Source organism: Palaemon carinicauda, chromosome 15, assembly GCF_036898095.1.
Source record: "Palaemon carinicauda isolate YSFRI2023 chromosome 15, ASM3689809v2, whole genome shotgun sequence".
Classification (NCBI taxonomy): Eukaryota; Metazoa; Arthropoda; class Malacostraca; order Decapoda; family Palaemonidae; genus Palaemon; species Palaemon carinicauda.
Genome location: NC_090739.1, coordinates 15,174,922 through 15,200,988, shown reverse-complemented (window position 1 = coordinate 15,200,988; position 26,067 = coordinate 15,174,922). Strand labels below are relative to the sequence as shown.

General features: G+C 36.8%; 1 protein-coding gene across 1 annotated transcript in view; it reads right to left on the bottom strand.

The window, feature by feature from the left end:
- Positions 1-26,067, bottom strand: part of LOC137654235 (zwei Ig domain protein zig-8-like) — a 483,606-nt gene that overhangs the window by 93,486 nt on the left and 364,053 nt on the right. The window contains exons 2-3 of the mRNA XM_068387870.1: positions 11,404-11,522; positions 2,758-2,835 (exon numbers count right to left, since the gene is read on the bottom strand). Coding sequence (XP_068243971.1) covers positions 2,758-2,835; positions 11,404-11,522 — 197 coding nt within the window. The remainder of the gene's footprint in view (positions 1-2,757; positions 2,836-11,403; positions 11,523-26,067) is intronic.

Below are 26,067 nucleotides of genomic sequence, written 5' to 3'. Positions count from 1 at the left end.
ACTAAATAATAAAGAAGTACGCTCTACAAATTTTGGACATATTCCACAAAGTTTAAGTTGGTATCATCTTATGATATATAGTAATGATCGGATTTCCCCCCCCCCAAAAAAAATGGATTTTATGCGATATACATATTTTTCATTATAAATTGAATAACGTATTAATACTCTTAAATTGCTCATATTCGGATATGAAACGTTTAAAAAAATGTTATAGTCTTAACTGGCTCGCAGGAAATTAGTGACGTTCGTAAATAAAAACGAAAAACTCCAAAGCAGTCTTAGCTAAATTACTTTTTCTTAATTCAGAATTTAATATATAATTTTAGAAAATGATTATTTTCTTTCCTGTCTTCATTTTCTGATCCAGGATGACTAATATTGTGGCTCTGATTAAAACACTGTAGTGATCAACTTTCGGTCGAGTTCACAATCTTCTATTTTAACAATATATATGCAAACATAGTCACCAACATTTTTAAATTCCAAATTTTCGTATCCAATAAAACCGATATTTCTACTGCCCCGCCTTCCACAGCCCCACCCCCGCAAAAGGAAACCCAATTTCAAATTTCTTATTCTTGAACTCAAGAAAAAGCAACGAGAATAATCCACCTTTTTCACACACACCCACACACACACACAAAAAAAAAAAAAAAAAAAAAACTAACGTCACGAAAACCATAAAATTCCGAATTTAACTCAATATCGTCTTAATGTCTCGGGGGGAAAACTGAAGATATACCACACTCGGATAAAAACTAAGTTTGGGATAGAGTTTCTGCGAATCATAAATTCAAGAAATGCCAGAGAGCAAATAGCGAAGGTCGCCAAAGGAATAGCACAAAGCATTGCCCGGAATGTAGGCATGAATACATATGTATGAACTGACAAACATCATTGTGCACCCACCTCCTCTTTCTCACACACACATATATTCTTACACACACACATAATATATATATATATATATATATATATATATATATATATATATATATATCAGTATATATACATATACATATACATATATATATATATATATATATATATATATATATATACACACACATACACACACATATATATATATATATATATATATATATATATATATATATATATATATGTATAGGTCAACGTGGTAATGAGATGGTCAAACCCCAGACATGAATAAGGACATGTCTGGGGCCTCTGTCCTGCAGTGGACTAGAAACGGCTGTTGTATATATATATATATATATATATATATATATATATATATATATATATATATATATATATATATATATATATATATATATATACACGGAATAGTTCCTGAGAAAAAACATGTAATTGGTTACTTTCACAAACACACTTTGGCTGGTACAACATGAAAGTACATTGCAGAAAACTTCTAAAAACACTCACCATATCAAAATGTGACACAGAAACCTCCTCAGCAGCACATCCTGCCCTGCACACACCGGGTCCTTCACCTCTTATCGGGTCCTTCACCTCTTATCTAACTAGCACTCTTGCACTACCAGGTAACTAAGACTCTTTCATTACAATAGCTCTTACGTTCCACCTACCTATCGTTTTATATCCTCATCTCTGCCAGTTAACTAACACCTCGGAATTACACCTTTTTATTATTCCCACTTTACTTCCATAAAGGAGAAATTGCCTAGCATTCCACTCGTGCATTCCTAGCTTGGCTTCCACGAATATCAATGTCTTTCCTTAAACTTTTATATATACCTTGCTATTATGTTTATTTCTGTTATTCTGTGTCTCACCAATCCATTTTACATATTTTCAGGTGTTTTATAATTCCCAACTACCCATGAAATTTATCTTTTTTCCTTTTTCCAACCTACACATTTATTGACATATCTTCCTAATCTTAATCCTACTGTCTTTCACAGTCAACTTTCTCCTTTTGCAAATTTTTTTTACTAGTTTCTGTATTTTCTCTTCACCTTCACCAACCAATACTGAATTTAAGCATACAAAAAATATTTTCCCGTCCATTTGAATATTTATTTTATTATCACGTAATTCTATTTCTTCCTTTTAGGGCCTCTCTTAGCCTTATTACATCACTCAATCCAAAGAGATATTAAAAACCCATGGAAATATTTATAACATAACACAGATATTGAAAAATTGGAATTCTCTTTAGGACAAAACGGTTCACCATTGAATCAAGTCCAATTTTATAACACTTATTAAACTTTCTCTATGTATACACAAAAACACACACATATTATATATATATATATATATATATATATATATATATATATATATAAACGTATGTATGTGTTTGTGCATATATACATATATACACACACACACACACACATATATATATATATATATATATATATATATACATATATATATATATATATATATATATATATAATATACGTGTGTATGTGTGTTTGTGCATATATACATATACACACATGCATTCATGTGTGTATATGCATATATTTTAAGGTTATATCCCAGGCATTCAAATCTAGAACCATAAGCATAAATCAGCTTCTGATTCCATCTACTCAAGAATTTCCATCTAAAAGTACTTGTCTAATAAAAAATAAAACATAGATAGATCTGTACCGATATATTTACTGTATATTTAAATACAAATACCAATACTGTGTATATATATATATATATATATATATATATATATATATATATATATATATATATATATTAAGAATAAAAGGAGAGATATATAGAGAAATCTTGACTTACCCTGTATCGGTCATCCGGCGAATATGTGAGCATCCCTGCAGTTATGATATGTAAACTCTTCCTACGCATCCACGTCACCTGCAGTAGAAAAAAAGAGCAAAAAAATTGGATGAGTCTGCGTATGAAGGGGAGGAGCTATGAATTATCTTATACGCCTTTGTGTAGTGTTAGGGATGGATGGTGGGGGGAGGGAGTGCGGAGGGCTTAGGAGTGGAGGGGGGGGGGGAGATCGAGAGGGAGGCAAAGAAGTAGATAGCGAGTTAACTTGAAGGATGATCTGGAGAGGATGCATCAGGCAGCCGACCCCTTAACGTTGGGATAACGGTGGGAAAGAAGGGTAAAAGGGTTTAGATGTTTAAGATATACAATCATGTATTTGTATGTTGGACATATCTGGCTCTCTGAAATAAGAATTATGATTAAAGTAACGTTAACAACCAAGTTAAAAAAATGGGTTGGGGGACATTGAATATTAACATACATACATACATACATACATATGCACATATTGTATATATACATATATATATACTGTATATATACTGTGTATATATATATATATACATTATATATATACATATATACATTTATATAATATATATATAGACATAAATGTACATATATACATGTGCAATGTACACACACACACTGCAGAACAAAGGCCTTAGACATGTCATTTCATGTCTGTGGGTTTGGCAAGTTTTCATCACCTTGCTGGCCAGTGGGGATTGGTGACGATGGGAGATTTTTGTCTGATCGCTAACAGGAAACCAACCTAGTATGGGTGGCCCTGACTAGTACAGCTTTGCTGATCCTAGCGATACGCAAACCTTTCACCGTGGTAAGGTATCCCCACTCAGACAAATTCTACTGGAAATGAATGTCCCCCTTGGCCCCAACGCATTGGTGTTTTAGTGTTTATTCGTCCGTTCGTTAGTCTTCCGGCAAAGATAAAGAGTAACAAATGATATGAATAAGTTCACAGCAAAAGGACGAGAAAACTCCTTAAGGAACCTAATGGGATTTTCCTATTACCCAATTGTCCTATTTAACCTCTAAAATTCCTATAATCAAAACAGATTTTTAGTTATTATTACTATTATTATTATTATTATTATTATTATTATTATTATTATTATTATTATTATTATTATTATTATAATCGTTATTATTATTATTATTATTATTATTATTATTATTATTATTATTATTATTAATCCTCGTTATCATTATTATTATTATTATTATCATTATTATCATTATTATTATTAGTACTATTATTATTATTATCATTGTTAATATCATTGGAGGAGGGAAGAATGCCAAGATGGGTCTTCTTTGCACATGTAGATGAACGTAGACCATCTGGACGACCAAAAAAAATTGGAGGAGGTGTTTGGAGGAGGATATACAGCAGGAGGGTTTGAACCCTACAGATTGGATGACTGTGGCAAAGAACAGAAGAGATTGGAATAATCTATCAAGAGCGGCCAGGGGTCAACAAGTGGCCGCAAGACCAGTGGAGTAAGAGAGTAAGAGTAAGTAATTACCATTATCATTATTATCCCGAGTAAGGTAATCATAACCTACCCACTCATCAACCTAAAAAAAAAAAAAAAAAAAAAAAAAAAAGTATAAACGTACAAGTATATCAGTTTATATGAAAACTGCTTATCTATTTACCTGGGATTGATAAAAAGGTTGTTCTTTTTTACCCGTGTGGACTCGGTAATTAACCACGCACCATAGCAATCCTTTCGGTCCAGCTCTATGTGGGTTTAGAAATGTCACTCACGAGTCTAATTAAAATGGAGTGAGATTACTATCTAAGATAATTTCTAGTCCAGGTAACAGATTATATGAAATACTCTCTACAAAAATAGAAATGAAAACTTCAGGGGGAATTCACGAACACATTTTGTTATTATAGACTTAATTACTTCTTGTAGCATTTTTATGATCAGCTGTTTACGATTAGTCTGAAAACGATATATCGAAATAACCAGTCCCTGGCTGGTGAACACCAGACTGGGGTTCGAGTCCCGCTCAAATTAGTAAGTTTCTTTGGTCGCTGCAACCTCACCATCATTGTGAGCTAAGGATGGGGGGGTTTGGGGGAGCTTATAGGTCTATCTGCTGAGTCATCAGCAGCCATTGCCTGGCCCTCCTTGGTCCTAGCTTGTATGGAGAGGGGGCTTGGGCGCTGATCATATGTACATATGGTCAGTGTCTATGGCATTGTCCTACTCGATAGGGCAATGTCACTGTCCCTTTCCCCTGCCATTCATGAGCGGCCTTTAAACCTTTAAACTGCATTCCCTTTATACCTTACACTTAAGGTCACTCAAATCTAGTAACATTGTTCTTTTAAAGCCCGCATAATAATAATGGGATTAATGATGCACATCAAGATAAGAATCATAAACTACCAGTATGGTTCATCATATGTCTGTCAGTCTGGTTGAAGAGAATAAGAGATAAAATCTTCTCTCCTCTCAAAAGAAACAATTATAAAAACAGGAAGGCTTTTTGCTTATAATTTGATATACATTTATTTTCAACTAGTCTTTTGCTTTTATCTACCTTTGTAAATCTAAAAATTAGTATCACTTGATCTCTCTTCCCCCCCCCCCCTGGTGTAACTAATTATTTCCACATCGGGAACTCTCTAAATAACCTTATCTTGACGAGATTATTCTAAAGTTTTGTCCTATCAAACAGTCACTCAAATTTTATGAAGATGTCAATGCACTTCTTTACAGCCTACATAAAAATTAAAGATTCTTAACTTTTACAACTTCATTACAATTTTGTAAACGCTTATTACTCCAGGGTTAAAAAATCTTTATTCAGATCTAAGCACGTACTGATATTTGAACCTAAATTTGTGTGAGACACTCAAAACAGATTGGAGTTCTGTGTGTCTATTCAAAATTAGCAATATTCACAAATGCATCTCAAGATATCAAAACTCCATCATTCTGTTTCCCTTTCACCATTAGCATCTCGGTATATAAAATCAGTAAATTTCCTTTTGTCAGTCATTTGGTCGGCTCCCATCAAAATTGATATAAGAATTAAGTTGAACACCAGACAGGTATTTTGTATTGGTAACTTGTACATACATACATACATATACCAAGGCACTTCCCCCAATTCTGGGGGGTAGCCGACATCAACAAATGAAACAAAACAAAAAAGGGGACCTCTACTCTCTACATTCCTCCAGCCTAACAAGGGACTCAACCGAGTTCAGCTGGTACTGCTATTTATACTAAATACTCAGGCACCAACGAGGTGTATATGGCCTCAATGAATTCATACCATATGTCCCTTTCCTGTGACATCTCTCTGAGTTCAACCAAAATCTCAAATTTAGCCTCCCTTCGCATTGTCATCAACCACGTATTATGATTATTTTAATAAGGAAGATGATTAGTTATTATATGAATATACTAAAATATGAGCTCAGCGATGCAAAAAAGGGTGGGCTAGAAACTATAATATACGAAAGGGTAATTTTGCAGTTATCTATTACAGACTGTTCGACAAGCAAGAGGTATTGCTGTCATAAGATTGGCATAATTTAACGATTGAAGACATTAAGGCTTTCAAGAGGAAACTGAAGACTTTCTTATTTCATGAGTCCTTTGACAGTGACGATTTAACAGTAAATGAACAATACGCGATATGAAATGTTAAATACTCTGAACGAATAAGGTAAAACGACAGTGGAGGTCCTGTAGAGAGCGGGGTTCCCCTGCTGTATGGGACCGGAAAAGCAGCCATCAAAGTAAAGTAAGTAAAAATACTTCAATAAGAATATATATCAAGAACGTAAAATAGAAATATTGCGGAGAAGCTTTCGTGAAGAATTCTTTTGTACTGTACTGAGTAAAAATCTTTTAAGAATTTGTGTGCTATACCAATTGACATTTAAAATATTATTATCAAAACATTTTTCACCAAGACACGGAAGATTTAACAAGCAATATCTTTCTAGAAGTTTAAAGCATCAGGACAAAATATAAAAAAATAAATATCAAGCCTATTTACTTAAATACAAGAAACTGCAAAATTCAAAATACGATGCATGTATTCCAATATCATATTCGCAGAATTCGGTTAACTTTGTTGTGGAAGAAGCATAAAAGATGAGCCAAAATACTGGATGTATTTCCCTGGAAAAATAAAATAAGATTCCATTTCGTGTTTTTTTTTTTTTTTTTTTTTTTTTTTTTTTTTTTTTTTTTGCGGTGGGAAGAAGCTCAAGATGCGACAGCGGGATCTCTTTACCTGTGTCTCCCCATCATAACCTGATATAGGAGACGAAAAATACCGCGCGAAGCGAGCCATGACTGACACCAAATGTAAAATAGTCGATCATTACTTCAAATCCACTTCTCTGAAGGAGACGTTCTTGCAGATGAAAATTATATTTCCTTAGTTAATATTGAAAAAAAAAAATGGGGTTAATTAAGAGATTAAGAGGTATAAAATGTCTAAGCCTTAGAAAATAAAGAATATTCTTTTTGAATAACAGACAGCAAATGTAAAATATTAGTTATTTCAAATCCACTTCGCCTCTCAAGGAGACGCTCTTGCAGATGAAAATTTTATTTCCTTGGTTAATTTTGAAAAAAAAATGAGGTTAATTAAGGGATTAAAAGGTGTAAAAAACAAAATCATAAAAAGCCTAAGCCTTAGCAAATAAAGTATATTCCTTTTGAATAACTGACAGCAAATGTAAAATATTAGATCATTATTTCAAATCCCTTTAATGCAGTGGTTCCCAAACTATCTTACCTGACGTCCCCTTTTTGCTTCCAGTAGACCCGTACGCCCCCACTCCTCTCTTTTTTTTTATATGAAATGATTCTTACATTTATTTCCTAGCATTGTACAGGAAAACAGATTTCTGTTTGTATTACATTTTAATAATGAAAGCCACTCAAACAAATAATAGTACATTCCAGTAACTAAACACGAAACATTTGGTTCAAAGTGAGCGAAAAAAAAGTTTGAACATTAGCAAATTGGCAAAATTGAGTTGCAATTTTAAGAATAGATAATTTGAAAACATGGCATATAATATTTGGAAATACTTATGAGACTAAGGCACAATTTCTTTGCATGTATGTAATGACAGATATTTGTTCTTTTAATGATTTTATTATTCTATAAAAACAAGTAATTTCGAGCAGATGACTTCACGCCCCCATTGTATCGTCCTCACGCTCCCCTTAGTGGGGCGCCCCCCCCCCCCGTTTAGGAACCACTGCTCTAATGGGAAGGATGGAAAAGGGAATTTATAAGTGCAGGATAGATAATAGCGTGAAAGCCATGTGAAAAGAAAACTCTTAACCAGGGTAACGCAAAACTTCGAAATTCAGAGATTTCCGAAGCTTGCGTGACTTGGAAGGAATTCGAAGTGTTGCTAATGAGCCTTTACCGCAAGAGTATAAACTGACTCCTGAGCAGAAGTTTTCTTGGTAGTGATTTAACAGAATTAAATTTTAATTTTTCTTCAAGTTTTAATGGTTGTTTTATCGGGTGACCTCCACAATAAAAAATGTAGATATTCATCAAATGAATAATTTTATTTATAGATTGCTCGTACAATCGTAGACAGAACTACCAATTACGAAGGGAAACAACTAACCATGAAGTGAAGAATGTAAGAAATATGAAAAAGAAAATCATTAAAATAAATATAATGAATAACAAAATAACACCACACAGCTGCATTTGGAATTAAAAAGTTCATTCGGACAATTTCAAAAGAAAAAAAAAATCATAAAATGTAAATGAGGTAACGTCCCTGACTAGTGAACGCCTGACTATAGGTCGAGTCCCGCTCAAACTCATTAGTTTCTTTGGTTGCTGCAACCTCACCACCCTTGTGAGCTAAGGATGAGGGGTTTAGGAGAGCCTACAGGTCTATCTGCTGAGTCATCAGCAGCCCTTTCCTGGCTCTCCTGGGTCCTAGCTTGGGTGGAGAGAGGGCTTGGGCGCTGAACATATGTATATACGATTTGTCTCAATGGCATTGCCCTGCTCAATAGGGCAATTTCACTGTCCCTTGCCTCTGTCATTCATGAGTGGCCTTTAAACATTTAAGGAAAAATACTGAAGTAACTCTTACTGGAATTAGTAATTTAAGTCTCAAATTAAATAATCACTTGGAGGAAAAATAGAAAAGAAAATAAATATGACAAACCTCTTATTTCCAAAGGGGATTATCTTTTCGTTCGTGATGCAGTTTCCATAGGAGGGAAAGAACTTTTTATTTCTATTTTTTATTTCCTTTTCGCTATTTTATAATGTTTCCTCTAGGAATGTTTTGAAGACGTTGATTTTAAATATACTTCACTATATTTCCCTGTTATTTATATAATTGCTTCTTCGTGGTCACCTCATTTTCATCAAAATAAGCAGTTGTTTAGGAATTGATGGTAATTCAAATGTTTAATGTTAACCAGGCCCATTTTGAAGACGTTGATCTTAAATATACTTAGACTATATTTCCCAGTTATTTGTATAATTCCCATTTCGTTACCATCTCACTTTTATTAAAATAAGAAGTTGTTTAGTAATTGAATTTAATTCAAATATTAATGTTTGCCAGGTTCAACTTGTATATTTATGAAAGGGAGTAAAATGAAATCATTAATTATTTGGGTAGTTTTACCTATAACGAAAATACAACAACGAAACCTTGAACAGTTCACATTTATAAAAGTATCCTTTAATCTTAGAATGAAAGATAGCAAATAATCGGATTCATCGCATCACAGTCTCTTCTTCCCACCATTATCCTTACATTGATGGGTCGGTTGCCTGATACGGCCTCTCCAATGCCTTCTATCAAAGGCATCCTCTTCCACCAAACCTCCTCTCTCTATATCATCCTTCACCTTATCTCGACATTTAATGATCTACCTCCCTCTCGATCTTTCATACCTAACAGGTCCCTCTCAAGGGCTCCTCACTCCCTCCTCACCATCCATTTTCAATACGTGCCCACACCATCTCTTAGAAAAAAATATTTGAAATCCGACAGAAAATCTGAAATCCTCGTTATAAGTCAGATCAAGCCTCCCAGGATATGGCTTTCAATGTGAACTACAGTTTTCTACCATGCCCCCAAATATCTGTACAGGAACAGAGGTATACAACAGGGGCCATTCCATCTTCGAAAATCCTCTTCCTTTTAGTCCTCAGTGTTGATTCCTCTCCATATTCTAACTTGGTTATTCAACTCTATCCAAACATCTAACCATTTGTCCCCTGACAGAGACATTTCGGTCGTAACACTATTATCACCCATGTAATCTTTACTATGCCTGCCATTCTTCTTATTTCATAATTTTCCAATCACTGAGTGACCCTAAGTAAAGTTTGACATTTCTAAAACGGCCGTAAGAGGAATTCCACTCACCGATCTCCAATCACCGAGTGACCCCAAGTAAAGTTTGACATTTCTAAAACGGCCGTGAAAGGAATGACCCCAAGTAAAGTTTGACATTTCTAAAACGGCCGTAAGAGGAATTCCACTCACCGATCTCCAATCACCGAGTGACCCCAAGTAAAGTTTGACATTTCTAAAACGGCCGTGAAAGGAATTCCACTCACCGATCTCCAATCACCGAGTGACTCCAAGTAAAGTTTGACATTTCTAAAACGGCCGTAAGAGGAATTCCACTCACCGATCTCCAATCACCGAGTGACCCCAAGTAAAGTTTGACATTTCTAAAACGGCCGTAAGAGGAATTCCACTCACCGATCTCCAATCACCGAGTGACCCCAAGTAAAGTTTGACATTTCTAAAACGGCCGTAAGAGGAATTCCACTCACCGATCTCCAATCACCGAGTGACCCCAAGTAAAGTTTGACATTTCTAAAACGGCCGTGAAAGGAATTCCACTCACCGATCTCCAATCACCGAGTGACCCCAAGTAAAGTTTGACATTTCTAAAACGGCCGTGAAAGGAATTCCACTCACCGATCTCCAATCACCGAGTGACCCCAAGTAAAGTTTGACATTTCTAAAACGGCCGTAAGAGGAATTCCACTCACCGATCTCCAATCACCGAGTGACCCCAAGTAAAGTTTGACATTTCTAAAACGGCCGTAAGAGGAATTCCACTCACCGATCTCCAATCACTGAGTGACCCCAAGTAAAGTTTGACATTTCTAAAACGGCCGTAAGAGGAATTCCACTCACCGATCTCCAATCACCGAGTGACCCCAAGTAAAGTTTGACATTTCTAAAACGGCCGTAAGAGGAATTCCACTCACCGATTTCCAATCACTGAGTGACCCCAAGTAAAGTTTGACAATTCTAATAACAGTCGTAAGGGAATCCCACTCACCGATCTCCAATCAAGTGACCCCAAGTAAAGTTTGACATTTCTAAAAAACAGTCGTTAAAGGTATTCCACTCACACACCCGAGTGACCCCAAGTAAAGTTTGACATATCTAAAAAACAGTCGTAAAAGGTATTCCACTCACACACCCGAGTGACCTCAAGTAAAGTTTGACATTTCTAAAAACAGTCGTAAAAGGTATTCCACTCACACACCCGAGTGACCCCAAGTAAAGTTTGACATTTCTAAAACAGTCGTAAAACGAATTCCACTCACCGATCTATCACCCAGGTTCGCCACTCTGCAAGGTAGAAATGCATGAGACCCCTCGTTCACCGTCACGTTGACAGGGGGATCCATGAAGAAAGGTCCATCGACCCACGTGGAACACCAACCTTGAGAGAAAAGAAAAGGATAAACATTAGCCACTTAACGTCTTTTGACGTTTTCACAAGCAGGTGTTCAATTGTTTGCTAGTTAATGGCCCTTTCAGGCTTGTTCAAAATATTTATTTCTTTAGTTATACATTTGTATGTGTACATTAACAACCTTCATACTGTACAAACACAGTCTCTCTCTCTCTCTCTCTCTCTCTCTCTCTCTCTCTCTCTCTCTCTCTCTCTCTCTCTCTCTATATATATATATATATATATATATTTATATATATATACATATACATACATACATACATACATATATATATATATATATATATATATATATATATATATATATATGTGTGTGTGTGTGTGTGTATGTACATACATACATAATCAGTGCCAAGCAATCGTACTAAATGGACTTTCCAAAAGACAAATTGTAACACAAAATATAAGCCAGTGTTAACAGCAATTTCTGGAGGCAAAACTTATCTAAATAAATTTCAATGCAAACAAACGACAGCAGATAGTGGCCTTGCATGAAATACAATATAAAGTAACAGGGAATCAGAAGATTTCAAATAGATGGTCAAAGCTGTGTATTAAGAGTTTTTTTAGGCTGATATCAATATTGTCTAACATCAGTAATGGCTTTTGAGAAGTAAGCTTAATGGAGATTGTGAAATGAACGATTTAGATTGATAAATAAATCTGTGGATTTAACTGTTTAAAGTATTGAATTAATTTGACTGATAAGGGAACATTTATTATCTTGCACTGATTTACCTAGAAATGGACACTAATCTTTTTTTATCATTTTTTTTTAAATGATGGTTAATAAATGAGATAAAGGAGACTGGTCGTAATACTTCATGGACTGAAAAAAAATGTAATATCAATATGCAAAATCATTAAAATCACATAAAGGATAAATGCTTCAACACCACATTACTTTTACTTTTAGGGGTTTATTTCTCGCCCTCCATCAGACACTAAGAGTCTGTTCAGGCGGGCCTTGGTGTGTGAAAATAATTTCTTTCCAGTTAATATTTTGCTCTGTATCATTATCAGTTATTCGCTAGCATTTGTATTCAGGCTTAATGGTTTTCAGATCACTATTATAACACTTTCCAAAGAGATTTGAAAGATAAATAATTGAAAACATAACACACACCACAATTTTATACACACACGTTCGTTTATAAACATGTTTGACCACACTTCTTCGTCACGAGCAGAACGCATGTTTACTATCTAACCTAATGAATATAAACACACTTTCTCTCAACTACACATTCATTAACCTTGCGTTTCCATTTTGTTAATTCACTTCCACTTAGATGACAAGCGGACGCCACACAAACTCTAAAAAATGCTCTTCTTATCAAGGTAAGTGAATAACCAACCAACATCACGCTCATCAAGAGAATTGCAAAAGGTTTAACCCGGCGTTTCGGATGTATGAATATGTCAAGTGAATCACATTAAGGTAATTGCAGCCATGTTTTTTTTTTCTTTTTTATGATTTCCCCTTTTTTTTCTCTCTCTCTAATCTTCAACTTCATGTCAGCGATGTTAGCGTTTCAATTTTACAATTATAATAATTTGAAACGAGTTTTCTTATTTATCACATTATTATTATTATTATTATTATTATTATTATTATTATTATTATTATTATAACATCCGACAACGAAATTGGAAGGTTATTTTTAATCCCCTGTTCGTGTGTTTGTTTGTGAGCACTTTCCTGGCCACAATTTGAATCAGAGTAATGAAACTTGCAGGGATGAACTTTTATGCAAAAAGCTGGGAATGATCAAATTTTGGAAGGTCAAGGTCAAAGGTGAAGGTCACGGTGAAGCAAAATATTCAATTCATGTAATCAGCCATAAGTTTGGACATCGTTGTGACAGACTTCAAACTTGGTTCATATTTGAGTGTATGAAAATCCACGCCAATTAATGCATGTTAAAGTCAAAGGTCAAGGTCGAGTAAAAGGTCAAGAAATAAGCTACCCGTCTACTTATTTACTTATGTTTTCCACGGGGTATTAGTTTTAAAGCGTAGATTACTCAAACCTCACTTAAAAACGTTTAAGCTTGTGAAAATAAAAATGTTTTTGTAGAGATTTATCAACGGAAAATATACCTTAGAAGTAGGTCACTGACAATAATTTTATACAGAATGTAAACGTATAGATTACATCTGTGTGCCCTTTATTTCCCAAGGGAATTTTTGGTGTTGGCAAGAGCATTAAATAACAGATCCCCTTCATATTCATATCGCATCTCTCTACAAAACGCTTTTACATACGTATTTAAATGTGTGTATATATATCTTTTACATACGTATTTACATGTGTATATGTATTCATTAGAATTCCCTTACTGTTACGAATCGCTAAGCCAGTTGAAATACTTTTTGGGATATACGTAGTTGCAATGAAAATGTGGGTTTGTAAGAGTATGTATAAATATGAATTTCCGGGTACATAAAATAAAAACAGAACCAAAATAATTCACATTGGCTGCTATTATTTCTGTGATCCTGGTTTAAGTAGTGGAGACTGATATATGACTTAGCTGTAAATTTTGTTTTTATGGGCAATCAAATCTATAGATCGGTGTTATGTTATTGAAAATGGACACTCAAGTACATAACATCCTGAAGAATAGATAATAAATATTTTTTTTCTATTGAAGATATAACTCAATAAAATTGAATAATATAACTTTTACGAAAAAAATATACATCAATAAAATCATATATAACAATAGAAATGATATAAATAGGAAGCCAAAGCCGTCAGGACCAAATGTACAGTTGGACACAGGAGTTCATGGCACACCACACTGTAAGGACATGCGTCCTGACACACCCTAACTGCGGGGCGAATAGCCAAACAGATAGTGTAGGGAAAGATGGCATCACTGGGCGGGGAAACAGACAAGGACTCTCTGCTCAGTGAGGGTGTGATAGGATGCACTTCCACATAGAAGTGTTTCAAGAATTTCTCTGTTCAGCTGTAAAAAAAAAAAAAAAAAAAAAAAAAAAAAAAAAAAAAAAAGAGAGAGAGAAGTATTTCTGAGATTTCTTTAGAATTATTCAATGAGCTAGAAATTTTCTCCATATGGCACTAATGAAAAGAATAAATATATATGTAAATATATCTTTCGAATGGAAGGAAGCTGTTTCCACTATCTTTTTTTAGCACTATCTATAAAATTACTTGTTGACTGAATATTTTCTTTTTATTTATAAAAAAATAAAATTATAATTTCTCACATGTATACACTTTTACTATAAAATAAAATCATATCGCTCAGTATACAGCGCTGAATCTCTATAACAAAGGTTTTATTTTATCTAAATCTGTTTCCGATTCACTATTAAGCAGAACTTTTTAATGATTTTACACGTCAGTGAGTATAATTTTTGGGGGGTGTTCGAACGCTCAAAAGCTGACAATAATTGCAAATGAAATCTATGTTTTATATTGCCTTTTTACGAACGTCCAAATTTAACCAAATAAAATCAATCCACAACTCTGTTGTATTTCATGAAAAAAAAATATATAAAAAAAGAGAAAAATAATGAATATCAGAAAAGAGATATATATGATAAATGAAATAAAATGGAGAGGAAGAGAGTACGAACCAGTGGACCGTGCACTTAGAAAAAAAAAAGAGAGAGAGAGAGAGAGAGAGAGAGAGAGAGAGAGAGAGAGAGAGAGAGAGAGAGAGAGAGAGAGAGAGAGAGAGAGAGAGAGAATAGGAAAAACTTATCCCCCTCGTCTTCAAAAGCCGTATGATATACGATATCTTAAGGGATTTTCTCTTGTCTTGTTTTACAAACTTAGTGGTCAAATGATCGATGGTATTGCTTTCAGTTGAAAAAGACAGACATGTACCCTAAGCCATAAATATATATATATATATATATATATATATATATATATATATATATATATATATATGTATGTATATATATACAGTATATGCATATACATAAATACATATTTATATATATATATATATGTATGTATATATATATATATATATATATATATATATATACATATATATGTATATATATATGTATATATATATATACACACACACACACACACACACACACATATATATATATATATATATATATATATATATATATATATATATATATATATATATACCAAGGCACTACCCCCAATTTTGGGGGATAGCCGACATCAAACAAATGAAACAAAAAAGGGGACCTCTCTTCTCTACGTTCCTCCCAGCCTGACAAGGAACTCAACAGAGTTCGGCTGGTACTGCTAGGGTGCCACAGCCCACCCTTCCCCGTTATCCACCACAGATGAAGCTTCATAACGCTGAATCCCCTACTGCTGCTACCTGCGCGGTCATCCAAGGCACCAGAGGAAGCAGCCGGGCCTACCCAAAGACTATATACTGAAGGAAGATAGGAAGGCTCAGGCTTTTAACACACAAATGAGTGTGCTATGAAAAGATGCCAGATACTCCCATGCGAAACGAATGGCTCCATCTGTGGAGCGAGCAACCAAACATTCAGAGCGGTAATGCTTACGGGTATAGAGGATGGAATTCGATTGTAAATTTTGCGACATATTTGTTCATAATTTGCATTACTATGTCAGTATATTTTACTCATATATTCATGATATTCTTAAATTTTAGGTAACTAAATTGCAAATTATGTTTCTCAGTCTATTTTTCAGAAATTCAATAGCTATATCTCTTATGATTTAGTTAATTTTCTTGCAAATTTAAGTATTGTACAGTATATTACAACCATTTTTAAATATTCTATATAAAACCACATTAGAATAAATTAAAACATACTGTATATCTGATTTGTTAAAATTAGCCACAAATGCTTATGTGTAGGTATACATTTAATTACAGTTTGTAGGCCACTGTAAGATGGAGAGATATTATGTGTATAAAAACACACTTGTATTTTATTTTTTATTGAAATGGAAAAGCATGATGCACTCATGTATAGTTTAGTATTATAAACTAGTAAATGTATAAATGTAGGCTACAATCAAAAGGATCAAAATAACACAAAATTGTATCACACAAAAATAATCAAAAGGGGGGTTGGAAATAGAAATAACGTAGCATACAAGCCAACAAAAAATGAAAAACAAAAGAGATTTACTGTGGATGCCTTGCCTTAATCTTACATCCAATATCAGTGGGGCTTACTCATTAGCAGCACATACTGCATGTATTATACTGTTTGTACTGACCGTTCTTTGTCCTTAGGGAACCTGTGAAATACCAAATGAGGATCGGTTTCTTTTTGTTTATGGCACACAGCACACTTGTGTGACTTCTTTACTGTCGGCGCTATGATTTCGTTCGAGTCAACTGTCAAATACTGAATATAAACAAACAGACGACAAACGATGTATACCTTCAACGCCATCTAAAATCGGAGCAACCAACTGTTGTGTTCACTTTGGAGTTGCCAACTAGCGTATTAACATTCTATTTTGAGCCTTCCTATCTTCCTTCAGTATATAGTCTTTGGGCCTACCGAAACTGCGTCACAATCGCTCGCCATTCATTCCTATTTCTAGCACGCTCTTTTGCCTCTCTCACATCTATCCTATCACCCAGAGCTTTCTTCACTCCATCCATCCACCCAAACCTTGGCCTTCCTCTTGTACTTCTCCCATCAACTCTTGCATTCATCACCTTCTTCAGCAGACAGCCATTTTCCATTCTCTCAACATGGCCAAACCACCTCAAAACATTCATATCCACTCTAGCTGCTAACTCCTTTTTTACACCCGTTCTCTCCCTCAATACTTCGTTCCTTACCCTATCTACTCGAGATACACCAGCCATACTCCTTACACACTTCATCTCAAACACATTCAATTTCTGTCTCTCCGTCACTTTCATTCCCCACAACTGCAATCCATACATCACAGTTGGTACAATCACTTTCTCATACAGAACTCTCTTTACATTCATGCCCAACCCTCTATTTTTTACTACTCCCTTAACTGCCCCCAACACTTTGCATCCTTCATTCACTCTGTTGTACATCTGCTTCCACTCCACCATTCACTGCAACAACAGACCCCAAGTACTTAAACTGATCCACCTCCTCAAGTAACTCTCCATTCAACATGACATTCAACCTCGCACCGCCTTCCCTTCCCGTACATCTCATAACCTTACTCTTACCCACATGAACTCTCAACTTCCTTCTCTCACACACCCTTCCAAATTCTGTCACTAATCGGCCAAGCTTCTCTTCCTCGTCTGCAACCAGTACAGTATCATCCACAAACAACAACTGATTTACCTCCCATTCATGGTCATTCTCGTCAACCAGTTTCACTCCTCGTCCAAGCACTCGAGCATTCACCTCTCTCACCACTCCATCAACATACAAGTTAAACAACCACGGTGACATCACACATCCCTGTCTCAGCCCCAATCTCACCGGAAACCAATTGCTTCCTATCCTGACACACGCTTTACTACCTTTGTAGAAACTTCACTGCTTGCAACAACCTTCCACCAACTCCATATAACCTCATCACATTCCACATTGCTTCCCTATCAACCCTATCATACGCTTTCTCCAGATTCATAAACGCAACATACACCTCCTTACCTTTTGCTAAATATTCCTCGCATATCTGCCTAACTGTAACAATCTGATTCATACAACCACTACCTCTTCTAAAACCAGCCTGTACTTCTAAGATTGCATTCTCTGTTTTATCCTTAATCCTATTAATCAGTGCTCTACCATACACTTTTCCAACTACACTCAACAAACTAATACCCCTTGAATTACAACACTCATGCACATCTCCCTTACCCTTATATAGTGGTACAATACACGCACAAACCATATATATTGACGATCTATCGCTGAAGCATGCGATGTCTACTGTTGCCACTATTTTTGCACACACACATATAGATAGATAGATAGATAGATAGATAAATAAATTATGAAAGATGTTGAAAATAAGCTGTATAGTTGATAGGTTGCAGAAAGCGACCCAAAGTGTATTGGAGCATTTAGCCCAGAGAGTGACTGGTTTGATATAAATCTAGGTCTGAGAAATCTATGTTTCACCTCGAAGCTTTATGAATGGAGTGAGGATTGAAGTCACAGAAAGGACAGTAAATGTTTAGTCGAGAAATTCTAGGTTAAGAGTAAGTTGTTAAAGGGCTATAGATTAGTTGACATTTCCTTATGATACTGTATTATTGGGTATAGTATACAGAATATGTAAAATATGATAAATGAGTTTAAAATGAGAAAGATTAAGGTAATGAGAGTAAGAGTAAACAAAAACGAAATAGATAAAACATTCAACATCATAAGGATGGTTGAAGAGGAATCGCTTACCACAAGAGTCTTTGGAAATATATCAATCATTAGGATGGTAAGTTGGAAGAATAGGCATCAAAATATATTATGTGAATAATCTGATAAACAACAATGCACAATCTAATTAAAAAACGAAGATACAAAAAATTAAAAACTTGTTTTTTCCAATCTCGGTTCAAACACCTTTACTAACGTAATCAAGAAGGTATAAATATTAGAGAAATATTGAGCATATTTGTTTTGTAATGGCAAAAATATTGTTAAGAATAAAAAATATTTATCGATACTATTCACTTTTACTCGACCTTTGCCTTGGATTTTCATACACTCAAATATGAACTTTTTTTTTTTAAGTCTCTGTGATAACGATGTCCAAACTTACGGCTGATTACGTGAATTGGACATTTTGCTTGACCGTGACCTTAACTTTTGACCTTGACCTTCCAAAATTTGATCATTTCCCGCTTTTTACATAAAAATTAATCCCTGCAAGTTTCATTACTCTACGATTAAAATTGTGGCCTGGAAGCCGTTCACTAATAAACAACAAACAGGGGTAAAACATCAACTCCTTCCAACTTCGTTGGCGGAGGTAATAAATCCTAATTTATAAAGAGAGAACAGCGACAACAGAAAAATGTATGAAACCTTTACTTCTGGAAATAGTGACAAACTCATAAACTTCTAAGTGAAGTATGTCAATATGTACCAGTCAACAGTCTTAAAAGTTTATAAGATTATTCATGAAAGTTGTCTCTCTCTCTCTCTCTCTCTCTCTCTCTCTCTCTCTCTCTCTCTCTCTCTCTCAGCAAAAGGAGACGCATATGAACAGAATGGTGCGCACACACACATACAAACACACAAAATGGTAATTGTATTCTTCTATTGGAAATCTCTGCTCATGAACAGCAGAGGCATCGGCCAGTGACAATGAGCCTAGAGACTGACCGAATATACATATGATCAGCGACCCAAGACCCCTCTCCATACAAGCTAGGACCAGGGAATATCAGCCAATGGCTGCTGTTGATTCAACAGATAGACCTATAGGTCCCCCAAAAACCCCCATCCTTAGCTCACAAGGATGGTGAGGTTGCAAAGCTAGGACCAGGGAGTACCAGCCAATGACTACTGATAACTCAGCAGATAGACCTATAGGCCCCCAAAAAACCCCCATCCTTAGCTCACAAGGATGGTGAGGTTGCAAAGCTAGGACCAGGGAGTACCAGCCAATGGCTGCTGATGACTCAGCAGATAGACCTATATAGGCTTCCCAAAAACCCCCACCCTTAGCTCACAAGGATAGTGAGGTTGCAGACACTACAAGAAACTATCGACCTTAAACGGAACTCGAATCCCAGTCAGGCGATCGTTAGGCAGGGACGTTTCCAATTGGCCACCACAACGTTGTTACTTTTTCATTATACCAGACACCGAAGGAAACTGATTGGTACCGTCTCTGCCTGGTGTTTCCCAGTCGGGGGTTCGAGTCCCGCTCAGACTCGTTAATGCCATTAGTGTCTGCAACCTTACCATCCTTGTGAGCTAAGGTTGGGGGGTTTGGGGGAGCCTATAGGTCTATCTGCTGAGTCATCAACAGCCACTGCCTGGCCCTCCCTGGTCCTAGCTTGGGTAGAGAGGAGGCTTGGGCACTGATCATATAATATATGGTCAGTCTCTAGGGCATTGTCCTGATTGCTAGGGCTATGTCACTGTCCCTTGCCTCTGCCATTCATGAGCGACCTTTAAACCTTTAAACTAAACAGGGATACCAAAATGAACAGTGAATAACAACTCCACATAAACTAAAACCTGAAAATCAATCTAAACCATTATTTTCCGGCTTGTGATGGCCGATGTAGTAACGTCCTTGACTGGTGAACGCCACACAGGGGTTCGAGTCCCGCTCAAACTCGTAAGTTCCTTTGGTCACTGCAACCTCACCATCCTTCTGAGCTTAGGATGGGGGTTTGGGGAAACCTATAGGTTTATCTGCTGAGTCATTAGCAGCCATTTCCTGGTCCTCCTTGGTCCTAGCTTGGGTGGAGAGGGGGCTTGGGTGCTGATCATAAGTATACATGGTCAGTCTCTAGAGTATTGTCCTGCTTAATAGGGCAATGTCACTTTCCCTTGCCTCTGCCATTCATGAACGGCCTTTAAAACTTAAAACCTTAAACACCGAAAATACATATAAAAATTTGTTAGATTTTTTAATATTCAAATCATGCTCCCAAAATAAACAAAAAATCGGAATATAAAACAAATCTTTTGATAAGTCCATCCCAGATGGAAGTCAAATCAATAACAACAAAGCTAAGTGAAGTTAAGCTTGTTGACTCGGTTACAGAATCCGCTGAAGCCGAGGAGCTGAAATGCGGATCGGAAGTAAAGCTTCCAAAAGGCCGGGTAAATCATATTAAGTAAGTCCTGGATTCGCAATTATTGTCAGGGTTTAGATATTTGTGCGTGGTTGAGTCACCCGTTCACCCAACGGTAGAGTTTTGAGTTTTTGTGAAATTCAATTTCAATCTCTACACAAAGAGTAAGTTAGGATTGCATGAAGGACATGTCTTATGGATTGCGTAGAGGCCAAATAATTATAATTACTGTCATTAATAATTTGTTGATTTTGAAATCTAGTCATCAGAGATTATACTAAACACGTTTGAGAGAGAGAGAGAGAGAGAGAGAGAGAGAGAGAGAGAGAGAGAGAGAGAGAGAGAGAGAGAGATCATTTCAACTGGGCTCCACAAGGCACTAGAAGAGTTGGAAGACCCATGCCTACGTGACTGAGGTTTATGAAACGTGACGTCGATGATGAATGGAGAAGTATTGATTTAAAAGCTGAAGACAGAGACGACTGGTGAGATCTAACCAAGTCCTTTTGCGTCAATAGGCGTAGGAGGAGATGATGATGATGATGATGATGATATGACTCTAATAATTAAGTATGGAGCTAAAAAAATGTGGTTATTATTTGAGACCAGAATGATCACGATCAATGATTACTCATATTTTTTGAAAATTATCAGGCTTAACAATTGTTTAAACATTGAGAATTCCCAGCACACATGCAAGCTAGCTTTGCATTGCCCTCTCAAGGGTATTGCTCTAGCCTGCATCCTAAGTGCCGATGATAAACTCAGCGAGTCTTACTTACATGCCAATTCCCAGGATATGAAAGCTTAATGCCCTTCTCACGTTGAACTTCAAAAGCTCAAACTTGCAGCGAATGCTTTTATGTCAAACAGGCAGACATAATTCTCTTATAGTTTATACTGTATATGAAAAAATATATTTTAATGGTGTTACTGTTCTTAATTTTCTTTTTATTTTAACTGTTTATTATTTTTCTTGTAGCTTATTTATTTCTTTATTTTCCTTCCTCACTGGGATATTTTTACCTATTGAAGCCCTTGGGCTTATAGCATCCTGCTTCTCCAACTAGGGTTGTAACTTAGCTAGAAATAACAATAATAACTATGAAAAATTTACTCTTTAAATAATGGTATTTGATAACATACAGAGCACGGAAGATGACTGAGTTTTCTTTATTGATAAAATAAAATATCGTATTTGTGATATTAGACATCGTATGTTCCAACCAACGAACGAACACTGTGCCGCAAATCAATCTCTAATTCACTGAGTCCTTGCGTGTAATTTAAGCCTTCTAAGTGAGACAACGAAGAAAATGAAAGTCTTTATTCGGGAATCATATTCTAAATAGGAATGGATAAGCAATTTATTGAACTAGAGTCAAGTTCTAGCTGAATAAGGACATACCAATGAATACTAGCGAGGAAAGAACTTCCATTGATTTGAGCATTCTGGAAGTGTTGTAAACTTTGTAAGGTTGTGCAGTGAGTGCAAGTGGTGTTGTAGCCAGTGATTTTAGCCTTCTGGAAGCCTTGTAAACACAGTAGAGGCTGTTATAGAATAGAACTAGCAGTGATTTGAGCCTTCTGGAAGCAGTGTGAACACAGTAAGAGGCTGTTAAAGGAAAGAACTAGCAGTAATTTGAGCCTTCTGGAAGCGTTGTGAACACAGTAGAGGCTGTTAATAGATAGGACTACCAGTGATTTTAGCCTTCTGGAAACGATGTGAACACAGTAGAGGCTGTTAAAGGAAAAAACTACCAGTAATTTGAGCCTTCTGGAAGCGGTGTGTACACAGTAGAGGCTGTTAATAGATAGGACTACCAGTGATTTTAGCCTTCTAGAAGCATTGTAAACATAGTAGAGGCTGTTAAAGGATAGAATTACCAGTGATTTGAGCCTCCAGGAAAAGTGGTGAACGTTGTAGAAGCGGTGAAGTTAGTGCATGCGATGTGGTAGCCAGTGATTTAAACTTATGGAAGCGTTATGAACATTGTAGAGGCTTTATGAGAAAACAACTGCCAGTGATTTGAGCCTTCAATTTAAAGAATACAAATAATAGTGAGAAATAAAGAACTTTTCCGGGATTATAATATACAAATCCGTATCACACTATGTTGATAAATACCTTCCCTTAATCAAACAGAATCTGGTATACCATTCCCTCCAACATAGCATATCATCAACTCCGCGTGACATCGTATCATATGAATTTCACCAATAGTACTTTTAAAGTGCTTCCACTTTACTAATCTTACTTTTGCACTTATGCTAACATTTACTCAAACATTCTAATTTTAGTGAATTGGCTCAAATGCCGCTTATTAAGCAGGCACTCACCTAGAAACATATTACAACCTGTACCTTTAGAGAGCTTTAAGAAGATTACATTGATATTTAAATTAACTACACAGTTTAAGATATTCTATTTTTGATATAAATATGATTTTTATTTTACTAAATTTCTCAACTATAAGACCCAATACTTTCTCGAAATGGTTGAGTCTTTTTGAAAACAGGGGGGGGGGGTTTAAGGTGAGTGACGGGGGGGGGGGGGTTATCAGCCCCATTCCCCGAGAAATTCTGTTGAACCTCTATAAATTATCTGGCGTTGCGACTGCAATGGCCATCGATGCAGAAAGTTTCTCGGATCTAAACAGGGAAGTTGTACCTGGTTTAAATGACTTGAAGCACCCTGTCATCCCTTGAAGACTTAAGTGCTCATAGTCTATTGTTAACTATCCATGAAGCCAAAAGCCGATATATGCTTCTAGTGGTTTTCAAAGTATGAGCATTTATATAAAACTGTCTTTTAGCGAAAGTTATTCCTGTGGTATAGTGAGTTCTCTATCAATGGATTATTACCTCCGTCAAAGAGGCTTTGTTTTCACCTATGTCTGTTTGTTTGTCACCAGCCTAACTCCAAGAGTTACGGATGAATTTTGAAGAAAATTGTTGGATATTCCAGATAGGGGCTAATTTAGAAGTGATTAGATTTTGGAGGTGATCCGGATGTTTATTCTAAAGTATATTAATTTACAGTCAAAATGTGAAAGAGGGAAAGCTTGGTCCGTAGACTTGATTAAAATGTTAACAATCTTCATTGGCGGAGGTCTCAAATCTCTGATTGCTCCTTTTTTTTTATTATTCATTAGTGCATATGTCCTTCCATGAGAATGTAAACAAAGAGTACCAAGAGTTCTTCTTTATTTCATGACATTTTCAAGGTAGATGGCACGAAAGACATTATGGAAAGGAAGGGCAAGGTAAGAGCGAATGGGGTATTATGTGCACAAGGGCTTCAAAGCCTGCTGATGAGCCTTCTGTGTAGGTGTAAGATGCAACTAATATCGTGGAAGTTTTACAGCACTGGTTTTCATTCCAGATTCAGTAAATAAAGGATGAATGAAGAAGAGATTGTTGTGTAGGCCTCTGTAAAAACCATTCTATTTGCTAAAAAGGAATATATACATACATATATATATATATATATATATATATATATATATACATGTGTAAATGAAATTGCCATTACAGCGGATTTTAAATTTAGAGGAAGGTCCTTGCATGGAGAGGAAAATACACAAGTAATAAATGCAAAAAAAAAAAAAAAAAGCAAAAAAAAATCACAACTTGCACGCCATGTTAACTCTCTATTGTGCTAATTGTCCCATTCCTTTCAGCTTCCATTAAATAGGAGAGAGAAAAAACTAACGGACTGCATGTGCCAAAGGCTTTATTCGTCTTCTCATGATTTGCCGTATTAGGGTCCGGGTGCCATGTGTGCGCCGTATTAGGGTCCGGGGGCCATGTGCGCTGTAATAGGGTCCGGGTGCCATGTGCGCACCGTATTAGGGTCCGGGTGCCATGTGCGCGCCGTATTAGGTTCCAGGTGCCATGTGCGCACCGTATTAGGGTCTGGGTGCCATGTGCACGCCGTAATAGGGTCCGGGTGCCATGAGCGCGCCGTATTAGGGTCCGGGTGCCATGTGCGCACCGTATTAGGGTCCGGGTGCCATGTGCGCGCCGTAATAGGGTCCGGGTGCCATGTGCGCACCGTATTAGGGTCCGGGTGCCATGTGCGCGCCGTATTAGGGTCCGGGTGCCATGTGCGCACCGTATTAGGGTCCGGGTGCCATGTGCGCGCCGTAATAGGGTCCGGGTGCCATGTGCGCACCGTATTAGGGTCCGGGTGCCATGTGCGCGCCGTATTAGGGTCCGGGTGCCATGTGCGCGCCGTATTAGGGTCCGGGTGCCATGTGCGCGCCGTAATAGGGTCCGGGTGCCATGTGCGCGCCGTATTAGGGTCCGGGTGCCATGTGCGCGCCGTAATAGGGTCCGGGTGCCATGTGCGCGCCGTAATAGGGTCCGGGTGCCATGTGCGCACCGTATTAGGGTCCGGGTGCCATGTGCGCACCGTATTAGGGTCCGGGTGCCATGTGCGCACCGTATTAGGGTCCGGGTGCCATGTGCACGCCGTAATAGGGTCCGGGTGCCATGAGCGCGCCGTATTAGGGTCCGGGTGCCATGTGCGCGCCGTATTAGGGTCCGGGTGCCATGTGCGCGCCGTAATAGGGTCCGGGTGCCATGAGCGCGCCGTATTAGGGTCCGGGTGCCATGTGCGCGCCGTATTAGGGTCCGGGTGCCATGTGCGCACCGTATTAGGGTCCGGGTGCCATGTGCGCACCGTAATAGGGTCCGGGTGCCATGTGCGCACCGTATTAGGGTCCGGGTGCCATGTGCGCGCCGTAATAGGGTCCGGGTGCCATGTGCGCACCGTATTA